The sequence below is a fragment of the Hyperoodon ampullatus genome, assembly GCF_949752795.1.
Source record: "Hyperoodon ampullatus genome assembly, chromosome: 6".
Taxonomy (NCBI): domain Eukaryota; kingdom Metazoa; phylum Chordata; class Mammalia; order Artiodactyla; family Ziphiidae; genus Hyperoodon; species Hyperoodon ampullatus.
In genome coordinates this window covers 21,421,332-21,434,107 of record NC_136919.1, presented here as the reverse complement: position 1 = coordinate 21,434,107, position 12,776 = coordinate 21,421,332, and the positions used below count along the sequence as shown (strand labels likewise).

The 12,776-nt window shown below is 36.8% G+C and overlaps 1 protein-coding gene across 4 annotated transcripts in view; it reads right to left on the bottom strand.

Moving 5' to 3' along the window:
- Positions 1-12,776, bottom strand: part of UNC13B (unc-13 homolog B) — a gene marked incomplete at both ends in the record, with an annotated part of 221,087 nt that overhangs the window by 141,733 nt on the left and 66,578 nt on the right. For all 4 annotated transcript variants that reach the window (XM_079705886.1, XM_079705887.1, XM_079705885.1 and 1 more), the window contains 2 exons: positions 5,945-6,002; positions 11,762-11,835. In XM_079705886.1, coding sequence (XP_079562012.1) covers positions 5,945-6,002; positions 11,762-11,835 — 132 coding nt within the window. The remainder of the gene's footprint in view (positions 1-5,944; positions 6,003-11,761; positions 11,836-12,776) is intronic.

The window sequence follows — 12,776 nt, the reverse complement described above, 5'->3', positions numbered from 1 at the left end:
ACAGCCCCCAGGACCTTTTCCAACCCTGTGAGTCCTGAGCATTGGCCCCACCCCCGACCCAAACCTCGCCCTTGCTTAGGCCCCACCCTCCACAGCCAAGGCCTTCCCCCACAACCCCTTTTTTTTTTCTTTTCCCTCCTCCTCTTTTTTACTATTGTGGTACTGATGTACCTTCCGCTGTTGATTCATCTATATTTTTATTTTTACATTCTTTCTAACATATCTGTTAGTTTCCTAGTCTAATTTTATTTTTTACTTTGTTATTGTTCTCTTTTTTTTTTTTTTTGCCAGCTCAGGGTCAGGCAGAAATTCCTGCAGTGGGAGCTCCAAGTCCGAACCACTGGACTAACAGAGAACCTCAGACCCCAGGGAATATTCATTGGAGTGAGGTCTCACAGAGCTCCTCATCTCAGCACCAAGACCCAGCTCTACCCAACAGCCTACAAACTCCAGTGTTGGAAGCCTCAGGCCAAACAACCAGTAAAACAGGAACACAATCCCCTCATAAAAAAAAAAAAAAAAAAAAAAAAGAGACAAAAAAATGTCACAGATGAAAGAGCAAGGTAAAAACCTACAAGACCAAATAAATGAAGAGGAAATAGGCAATCTACCTAAAAAAGAATTCAGAGTAATGATAGTAAAGATGATCCAGAATCTTGGAAAAAGAATGGAAGCACAGACTGAGAAAATACAAGAAATGTTTAACAAAGATCTAGAAGAACTAAAGAACAAACAAACAGATGAACAACACAATAGCTGAAATGAAAAATAACCTAGAAGGAATCAATAACAGAATAACGGAGGCAGAAGAACAAATAAGTGAACTGGAAGACAAAATGGTGGAAATAACTGCCAAGGAGCAGAATAAAGAAAAAAGAATGAAAAGAACTGAAGACAATCTCAGAGACCTCTGGGACAACACTAAACACACCAACATTTGAATTATAGGAGTCCCAGAAGAAGAAGAGAAAAAGAAAGGGTCTGAGAAAATATTTGAAGACATTATAGTGGAAAACTTCCCTAACATGGGAAAGGAAATAGTCACCCAAGTCCAGGAAGCACAGAGAGTCCCATACAGGATAAACCCTAGGAAAAACACACCAAGACACATATTAATCAAACAAACAAAAATTAAATTCAAAGAAAAAATATTAAAAGCAGCAAGGGAAAAACAAAAAATAACATACAAAGGAATCCCCATAAGGTTATCAGCTGATTTTTCAGTGGAAACTCTGTAGGCCAGAAGGGAGTGGCAGGATATATTTAAAGTGCTGAAAGGGAAAAACCTACAACCAAGATTACTCTACCCAGCAAGGATTTCATTCAGATTCGATGGAGAAGTCAAAAGCTTTTCACACAAACAAAAGCTAAGAGAATTCAGCACCACCAAACCAGCTTTACAACAAATGCTAAAGAAACTTCTCTAAGCAGGAAACACAAGAGAAGTAAAAGACCTACAAAAACAAACCCAAAACAATTAAGAAAATGGTAATAGGAACATACATATCAATAATAACCTTGAATGTAAATGGATTAAATGCCCCAACCAAAAGACACAGACTGGCTGAATGGAAACAAAAACAAGACCCATATATATGCTGTCTACAAGAGACCCACTTCAGACCTAGGGAAACATACAGACTGAAAGTGACGGGATGGAAAAAGACACTCCATGCAAATGGAAATCAAAAAATGCTGGAGTAGCAATTCTCGTATCAGATAAAATAGACTTTAAAATAAAGACTGTTACAAGAGATAAGGAGGGACACTACATAATGATTAAAGGATCAATCCAAGAAGAAGATATAACAATTATAAGTGTTTATGCACCCAACATAGGAGCACTTCAATACATAAGGCAAATGCTAACAACCATGAAAGGAGAAATCGACAGTAACACAATAACAGTAGGGGACTTTAACACCCCACTTACACCAATGGACAGATCATCCAAACAGAAAATAAATAAGGAAAAACAGGCTTTAAATGATACAATAGACCAGACAGATTTAACTGATATTTATAGAACATTCCACCCAAAAGTGTCAGAATACACTTTCTTCTCAAATGCACATGGAACATTCTCCAGGATAGATCACATCTTGGGTCACAAATCAAGCCTTGGAAAATTTAAGAAAATTGAAATCGTATCAAGCATCTTTTCTGACCACAACGTTATGAGACTGGAAATCAATTACAGGAAAAAAACTGCAAAAAAACACAAATACATGGAGGCTAAACAGTGCCCTACTAAATAGCCAAGGGATCACTGAAGAAATCAAAGAAGAAATTTAAAAAATACATAGAAACAAATGACAATGAAAACACGATGACTCAAAACCTATGAGACCAAGCAAAAGCAGTTCTAAGAGGGAAGTTTATAGCAATTCAATCTCACCTCAAGAAACAAGAAAAATCTCAAATAAACAATCTAAACCTACACTTAAAACAAGAATTTTTTTTACAAGAACATAGATGCAAAAATCCTGAACAAAATACTAGTAAACAGAATCCAACAGCACATTAAAAGGATCGTACACCATGATCAAGTGGGGTTTATCCCAGGGATGCAAGGATTCTTCAATATATGCAAATCAATCAATGTGCTATACCACATTAACAAATTAAGGAATAAAAACCATATGATCATCTCAATAGATTCAGAAAAGGCTTTTGACAAAATTCAATACCTATTTATGATAAAAACTCTCCAGAAAATGGGCATAGAGGGAACCTACCTCAACATAATAAAGGCCAACTATGACAAACCCACAGCAAGCATCATATTCAATGGTGAAAAGCTGAAGGCATTTCCACTAAGATCAGGAACAAGACAAGGATGTCCACTCTCACCACTATTATTCAACATAGTTTTGGAAGTCCTAGCCACAGCAATCAGAGAAGAAAAAGAAAGAAAAGGAATACAAATTGGAAAAGAAGAAGTAAAACTGTCACTATTTGCCAATGACATGATACTATACATAGAAAATCCTAAAGATGCCACCAGAAAACTACTAGTACTAATCAGTGGATTTGCTAAGGTTGCAGGATACAAAATTAATGCACAGAAATCTCTTACATTCCTATACACCAACAATGAAAAATCAGAAAGAGAAATTAAGGAAACACTCCCATTTACCACTGCAACAAAAAGAATAAAATACCTAGGAATAAACCTGCATAAGGAGGCAAAAGACTTGTACTCAGAAAACTATAAAACACAGATGAAAGAGATCAAAGATGACATAAACAGATGGAGAAATATACCATGTCTTTGATTGGAAGAATCAATCTTGTGAAAATGACTTTACTACCCAAAGCAATCTACAGATTCAGTGCAATCCCTATCAAACTACCAACAGCATTCTTCACAGAATTAGAACAAAAAATCTTACAGTTCGTATGGAAACATAAAAGACCCCAAATAGCCAAAGCAATCTTGAGAAAGAAAAACAGAGTTGGAGGAATCAGGCTCCCCGACTTCAAACTATACCACAAAGCTACAAAGTAATCAAGACAGTATGGTACTGGCACAAAAACAGAAATACAGATCAATGGAACAGGATAGAAAGCCCAGAGATAAACCCACACACATAATGGGCACCTAATTTACAACAAAGGAGGCAAGAACATACAATGGAGGAAAGACAGCCTCTTCAATAACTGGTGCTGGGAAAACTGGACAGCTACATGTAAAAGAATGAAATTAGAACACTACCTAACACCATACCAAAAAATAAACTCCAAATGGATTAAAGACTTAAATGTAAGACCAGACAGTATAAAACTTTTAGAGGAGAACATAGGAAAAACACTCTGACATAAACCACAGCAAGATCTTTTTTGAAAAATGGTTCTGATGAACCTAGGGGCAGGACAGTAATAAAGACACAGCCGTAGAGAACGGGCTTGAGGACACGGTGGGGAAGGAGAAGCTGGGACGAAGTGAGAGAGTAGCATTGACATATATACACTACCAAATGTAAAATAGATAACTAGTGGGAAGCAGCTGCATTGCACAAGGAGATCAGCTCGGTGCTTTTTGACCACCTAGAGGGGTGGGATAGGGAGGCTGGGAGGGAGCCTCAAGGGAGAGGGCATATGGGGACATGTGTATGCATATGGCTGATTCACTTTGTTGTGCAACAGAAGCTAACACGGTATTGTGAAGCAATTGTAGTCCGATAAAGATCTATTTTTAAAATGGTAAAAAAAACCATATATATATATTAGGGAGTAGTCAAAAGACAGGAACAGTCTATGCATATAAAAACAAATTAGCTGGTAAACATATAAAAAATGTAAGAGAATTAATAAAGTTGCTGATTATTATAGCCTCTTATTTCCTCCTGCCCTCTAGGCATTTGCTCTTTAATCACTTGAACTGCATTTCATCAAATGGACCCAGGAAGGAATGGCAAGAGAAATCTCAATCGTTCTATTTCACTTCTCATTAGCAGTCCTGGAAAAAGATTTAAAAGATTAAAAACTCAAAATTAGCTCATTACAATGAGTTTTGGAAATGACCTATAGACTTTAATTCACAACTTGGTCTTCAATTCAGATACTTGTGGTCTCCCATGACCCTAAATATTTGATAAATCCTAGTTCCTAAATGACAAAAACAAAAGTAATAAGTCATATGAAAAATAGGTTTTCTTTAAATAAAGAAAAAGTGTTGACCTCTGCCAGCGGTCTTACTTTTATCAGGAAAGTAAGTAGCCAATAGAATGGAAGGCAACCAATGGATTTATAAACCATGAATGGAGGTTTTCCTTTTCAGAAACAATATGAAGGAAATAGTATAACATAGTGGTTCAATGCATAGGCTATAGAGTCAGATTGTCTATATCTGAATATTTACTTCACCACTTACTACCTATGGATCTGTGGCAAATAACTCAATCTCAGTTTCTTCATCTTAAAAATGAGGAAAACAGTAAAATCTATGTCTTAGGGTTGTTGTGAAGATTAAATAAGTTAGTATATTTTAGCGCTTACAGCAGCATCTGGCATATCATAAAACCTCAAAATACGTTAGCTGCTGTGGTTCTTATTATTACTAGTATTACTACAATAACTACTACCACTATCACCACCACTATCAACCTGCAGTTGCTAAGAGTTTGGCACTGATTCAGAAACACTATAGCAAAACAAAAGAAACACAACATATGCACACCCACCCCCACAGGTTGAAAAAGTGAAAGAGAACTGATTTCAAGTCAGTCCTTCGGTATCTCTTCAAGCTGTTCTGAGAGAAGCTGAGAAGATACCAATATACCAACAATGCACGGCTCATTTCAAGAAGGAATTTGTGTGGTCTGGATAAGTTAATCTCAGTAGAAATGACAAGTTCTCTCACTCAGTTAATCGTTTATCAAACTTTACTGAGGCTTACTACACTATGTATCAGGTATTGAGCCAGATACTAGGAATACAAATGGAAGATTATATACCTTTAAAAATTTTGCTTTCTTGTCAAAGAAATATACATAGATTATAATATATGATAGGTTATACGATGGATGTACGTACAGGGTACTATGGAAGCAGAGGAAAGATCTAAGCTAGACTGTGGAGAAGGAGGAAACAGCATGAAGATTTCCCAGAGGGGGTAACATTTAAACTGAGCCTTAAAGGATAATAACAGATAAATGGGGACAGAATGGGAGAAAACATTCCACCAGGGGTAAAAGCGGGCAAATGGAGAAAAAAGAGTACCATTGCCCTACCTACAGCCACACAAAACCAAAAGATCTCTTCTTAAAGCTAAAGGACAGATAGCCATTGGCAGTATGGGCCTGAATAAGGTATATTTCTGGAATATCTCCTGTTTATACATACCACATCTCCAACCTCCCCAACTCAAAATAAGCCACATTTGGAGAACTGACAGAAAGTTGTGATTAAGAAGAGATTCAAAGACAAGTTTCTCACTTACAACACTGGGCGGCAGCAGTAGGCAATGGTTTCCTCTGGCTTTCTTCTTGACTAGAATACTAGAGGCAGAAAGGATAAAAAAAAAAAAAACATAGTAAGAGGCCCAAGTAAAGAAGAAGGAGAAAAACAAAACAAAACAAAACAACAACAACAAAACTATAGCTATCTATAAAAAGGTTTAGCATTTGACTAGAGTCAAATTTCTTATCAAACAGAAACAGATCATCCTGCTGCTGATTTCCCTGTGTGATCCTGACATACAGGCCAGATTATCAGATATGGCACTGGCCCAATGCAACAGGATAAAGCAGGATAGCAGGAAGGCTGTTCCGACCAAGGGCACCTGGGCACCATTCCAGCTCTACCAGGCAGCTGTAGAAGGCTTAGCCTTAGAAGCTCAGAGGACTTAGAAAACTCAAATAATATATAGGTTTCCCCATTTGGGTGGTGGAACTGAAAACCTCTCTGAGCCTTGAGTTTTCTCCATCTTTAAAAAGATGAGGCTTCTTCCCTCACAAGGTCACATAGGAAGTGAAATTACTTATGTAAGCATGTAATACAACATCTGGTATTTATTTGTGTCCCCTTCCCAGTTATACTCTAACCTCCCCAACACAACCCACCACTATCACCACCAAAAAACAGAGTACTGAAGCCATAAAAAGAAAGTTCTATAAAAGGGAGCCAAATTAAGTTCAAGTCTTGAAGATGGACAAGATTTGGAAAGGCAAAACAAAAAGAAAAAGGTATAAACAAATTAACACAGGTACACAGAGTCTGGAAGAAAAAATGGCTTGGTTCAGAGCCCATTGGAGGATTGGGAAAGCATAACTTGGTCTAGCAACTTGCAAATATAAGTTGCAAGTGTGAGTTTTCATCCTGACTCTGCCATTTATTAATAAACTGTAAGATTCTGGGCAAGACAGAGCTTGTCTAACACTGAAGGAGTCATTCAATCAACAGATATTTCTTGAGTGCCTATTATGTGCAAGGCCTTGTTCCAGGCACTGGGGGAACAGAGTTTGTAATCATGGTAAAGAGTTTAGATTTTAATCTAGTCTATTGAGAAGGTAGGTAAAGTTTTAAACACTAGAGGGATATGACTTCATTATACTTTAAAAATCACTCTGGCTGCTCTGTGAGAAGAACTATAGGCAAACAGAGGGGAAATAAGACTAATTATTGCAATTATCCAGATGAAAGTTGATGGTGGTTTACACGTGAGTGTTAGTGGTGAAGGGCATTTCAAGTGGTTGGATACAAAATACAAAACACTTTTTGTATATAAATATACTTTTATATATAAAGTACTTTACAAGAAATAAACTACAATACAAATATCAGAGGTAGACAGTGCTATTACTACTTCCTTTAGGGGAAGGATCAGAAGTCAAGCACAATTTAAACAATATAATAGTATTAGTAAAACTGTCAATCATAAAAAAGTTCAAATCTTCTTAAAGGCTAAACAACCCACTCCAAAGTAACAAAGGGACTTGGTTATAATAACTATTATAAATAATAGTGATTTTTATAGGCAGTACACAGGCACAACAGTGACGAAATCATAAAACTTTAAGCATTAAACTAGAAGAATTCAGACTTAATAGGTGAGAGTAGATATTTCCAGCAGACATATTTAATGAATCTCTTTCAGGTCCAAAGCAGAAAGCTGAAGACCAGCTAGAGCCTAATTAATAATACTAAGAGAGCTAAGGAAAAAAGTCCATAATACTTATGTACAAGAAAATAAAAGTAGTACAAGTAAGGAAAATTATAGGCCAATCTCATTTATGAATACAGATGCAAAAATCCTAGATTACCAAACCAAATCATATGACATTCATTTATCATAAATAAGTCTTCATATTTCTGTGTGAATATGTACATATACGTAAGAATGTTGGCATATAAATTTTCATGTATCATGACCAGAAGAACTTTAAATGAAATGACAGTTCAACATCTGAAAATCTATTCATGCAATTCACCACACAAACAGACTAAAGGAGAAAAACTATGTGATCGAACAATGCGGGAAAGATCTTGATAAAATCCCTCACTTTTTCATGACAAAATATCTTAGAAAATCAGAAAGAAAATAGAATTTCCTTAATCTGATAAAGGGTACCTATCAAAATCTACAGCAAATATCATACTTCAAGATTTATGAAGCATTCCCCTTATAGTCAGGAAAAAGACAAGGCTTCCCCACTTTCACCATTAAAAATTACATAGGATGTTTTACACAATGAATTTTTAAAAATAAGTGGTCACCAAAGACAAGGAAAGTCTGAGAAAATACTACAGCCAAGAGAAGCCTAAGGAGATATTACAACTAAATGTAACCCAGTGTCCTTTATGGGGTAATGGAACTGAAAAAAACGCATGAAATAAAAACTAAGGAAATTTGAAAAAAAACTAAGGATTTTTATTTAATAAAACAAAATAAATAGAAATATAAAATATTAACTTTTAGTTAATAATAATATATCAATATTGGCTCATTAATTGTAATAAATGTACCATACTAATGTAAAATGTTAATAATAAGGAAAACTAGAGGGAGGGGGCGGGCAAGATGTGATATGGAAGCCCTCTCTACAAACTGCTTAATATTTAAGTCTGTTAATAAAACATATGTAAAAATTTCACTTAAAAAATAAGACATAAGGATTGAAAAGAGATAAAAACTTATTATTCAAAGATGCAAAAACTAGGGCTTCCCTGGTGGCGCAGTGGTTGAGAGTCCGCCTGCCGATGCAGGGGATGCGGGTTCGTGCCCCGGTCCGGGAAGATCCCACATGCTGCGGAGCGGCTAGGCCCGTGAGCCATGGCCGCTGAGCCTGCGCGTCCGGAGCCTGTGCTCCGCAACGGGAGAGGCCACAACAGTGAGAGGCCCGCGTACCGCAAAAAAAAAAAAAAAAAAAAAAAAAAAAAGATGCAAAAACTAAAAAACCCAAAGGAATCTCTAAACTAGTAGAATTAATAAGAGTTGGTGAATAAGATCAATACTAAAAAAAAAAAAAGTGAGCAGCATTGCCTTATACAGATAGCAATGACCTATTAGAAAGTGTAATTTTTAAATATACCATTTGCAATGATTAGGACTAAACCTAACAAAACAAGTGTAAAAACTGCATGGAGAAAATAGGTTTTCCTCCCATAAGACTTCTCATCTTTTGATGCTTAACTATATTTATTACGTTTCCTACTTATTGTCTGTCTCTTATTTGATCCAAGAGGACGTTGGTCTTTGTTTTAACTTCTGATGTATACCAAGCACCTACAACAGGGCCTGGTGCATAGTTATCTGGTGAATAAATGACTAAATGAATGTCACCAATAAACGGACAAATGCAAATTTAAATGATAAAGCTCTAAACTCATTAGATTAGCACAAATTTTAAATCTGGCAATAACAAGTATCAGTAAGGATACAGAGAAGTAGAAAAACTGGAATATAAATTGGTATAATTATTTTAGAGAACAACTTAGCAACATCTAGTAACGTTACACAGAGCACATTCCACAGCAAAGCAATTCTATTTCCAGGTATATAGCCAGAGAATCTCCCATACATAAGCAGAGAGAAACAGGGTCAGAGATGTTCACTGAAGCATGCATTTATAATAGTGAAAACCTAATTTTCCATGAGTAGGAAAAGTAATAAATAGTGATACATTTCCACTCTGTCAAGTGGTATATCCCTAGGCCAGTCTTGACCCAAGAGGCTGCTGTGGATGGGAACTGTTGCACACCATAAGAAAAAAAAAGATAAGATTCTACATTGTGTTTTTAAAATGGTTTTGCAGCAAGTATGACCAAATTTTGATAATCACTGAATCTTGGAGATAAGTGTACAGGTTTCATTTTACTAGTCCTTCAACTTTTATATTTGTTTAAAATTTTTTCATGATAAAAATAGAAAAAAGAAAGGAAGACGCTCCCACTAACCAAAGATGAGACAAGTTTAGTATCAAAAAGAATAAAGATTGCAATGGATTGAAACACAAATATATCAAAATCCATAAATTGATAATAATATGCCACTAAAAAAAAGAAAACAACTCACTGGTCACCTTGAGAAGCTGCTTATGCAACAGCTCATTATTTTGAAAATTGCTAAAGAGAATGTTTTTCTTGCACGGACTTTATTTCAAGTGAACCAAATAGCTGATGAGGCAGACAAATCACAGACAATAAATGCTGAAGAGATGATATAATTAGAAAATCATCATTGTGCAACCCTAATAAAATAATGATTATTATTTGCTGCTAAAACCATTAGGTAAAAGGCTTGTGGGATCACTTTAAAATGGATGAAATGCTGACACCAAGTTGAATCCACTGTGTAATTTTAACATCACTAAAAGTGAGGCAAGACATAATCTGCCTACAAAAAAAAATAAAAAGATATGTTGTGAAATCCTAATCCCCAGTACCTATGAATGTGACCTTATCTGGAAATAGAGTCTCTGCAGATGTAATCGAGTTAATCCAATGACTGGTGCCCCCCAAAAAATCAATGGAAATTTGAACACAGACACAAAAAGAGATGACAACGTACTGTGAGGATAGGCAGACACAACCCAGGAAGGCATGTGATAGTGGAGACAGAGACTGAAATAATGTGTCTATAAGCCAAGGAACAGCAAAGACTGCTAGGAAGCACCAGAAAGTAGAAGAAAGGCATGGGACAGCTTCTTCCTCAAAACCTCCAGAAGGAACTGATCCTGCCAACACCTGATGTCAGAATTTTAGCCACCAGAACTGTGAGAGAATAAATTTCTGTTGCTGTAAGCCAACAGTACGTGGTACTTTGTTTTGGCAGCCCTGGGAAACTAACACATGCATCAAATCACTGTATTTTGGCTTCCTGTACTAACCTGTGGATATTGATCATTAATTGACAAATCCAATGGCTCCATTTCATTACTCATCTTCTTTGCTCTCGGTAATATTTCACACTGTCAAGAATTTCTGCCTCAAAACTTTTTTTTCCCTTTGTTCCATAAACCTTTTTCTGGTTCTCCTACTCTCTCTTTCAGGCAGCTCTTTCTCAGTCTCTTTTGTTTCTCAGGATTCTACCTTTGATGTTTCCCAAGGTTTTGTCCCTGTTCTTCAATACTCTTTCTACATACTTTACCTGAGTGAGCTCTTCTATTCCTATGACTTCAATTGCTACAAATATGTTGATAAATCCAAACTCTATACCTGACCTCATCATACCCTGAGCTTCAGATTCTCTCAGAGGTTGCTTACCAGATGTTTCCTAACAGGTTGCTTACCAGACAAATTTTCTAATAGCCCAAGATGCCCTAAAGTAAAAAAACTTATCTTTTCCCTCTACCACCACCAACAAAAACATCCCCCATTCTTGCTGGCCCAGGTTGAGCTGACTGTGTTCTATTCTGTGCACAAAACTCATCTCTGGAAATAAGTTAGGACAGCGGGACTAAGCAATGCAATAGTCTAAACATTCCTAAAAAGAGCACACAATAAGGATACATATCCAAAAATCTGGGAACAAGCAGAAAAAAAAGGCTTCTGCTCATCTGTGTAACAAAAGGACAGATTCCCTAGTATAAGCTTGCTCCCCAACGGTCTAGAGCCAGACTAGTGCCAATTCAGCCACTTCTGGGGGACAATGGGAAGAAAAGAAAAAACAGATACATCTTTCTAATAATAGGCAATCTTCTAGCAACCTTTTTTCATTAATGCAGTTTAAATTCTTCCATTCTTCAACATGTTCCTGGGTTGCTCCCTTAAAGTGTCCTAGAAAGACACTCTTTACATTGTAAAAAACAGTTCCTACCTCATTGTCAGTTCCCAAGGCATTGATTTGCTCCAATTTGTAGGTCCAATATCTGGCTTCCTCCTCTGGGATATCTATCACAAAAAAGAAGAAACCACATTACCAGGCTAATAATTTAATCATAGGTTGATAATACTTTATTCAATCAAACAATCTAAGTTAGAAGGGTGGTGGTGATGGACTAATTTTACTGATGGCTTGGTTCTTGCCATGAACATTATCTTGAATCTTCACAAAAACCAAAATAATATATTATTATTCCCAATGGATCAGAAGACTTAATATTGTTGAGATGTCAATACCTCCTAAAGTGATTGAAAGATTCAACACAGTCACTATTAAAATCCCAATTTTTTTTTTACAGAAATATAAAACCCCATCCATATGGAATCTCAACAGACCCCAAATACCCAAATATTCTTGAAAAGGAAGAACAAAGCTAGAGGACTCATACTTCCTTATTTCAAAACCTACTAAAAAGCTATAGTAGGGCTTCTCTGGTGGCGCAGTGGTTAAGAATCTCCTGCCAATGCAGGGGACACGGGTTCAAGCCCTGGCCCAGGAAGATCCCACATGCCGCAGAGCAACTAAGCCCATGTGCCACTACTACTGAGCCTGAGCTCTAGAGCCCGCGAGCCACAACTACTGAGCCCATGTGCCACAACTACTGAAGCCCATGCGCCTAGAGCCTGTGCTCCGCAACAGTAGAAGCCACAGCAACGAGACGCCCGCTCACCGCACCGAAGAATAGCCCTTGCTTGCCGCAATGAGAGAAAGCCACGCACGGCAATGAAGAACCAAAGCAGCCAAAAATAAATAAATAAATGTTTTAAAAAAAGCTATAGTAAATCAAAACGCATGCTACTGACATAAAGACAGACATATAGACCAATAAAAGAGAATAGAGAGCACAGAAATAAGCCCTTACATATATGATCAAATGACTTTTTTCAAGGGTACCAAGAACATTCAATGGGGAAAAGCGTCCTTTCAAGAAATGGTGCTGGGACTTCCC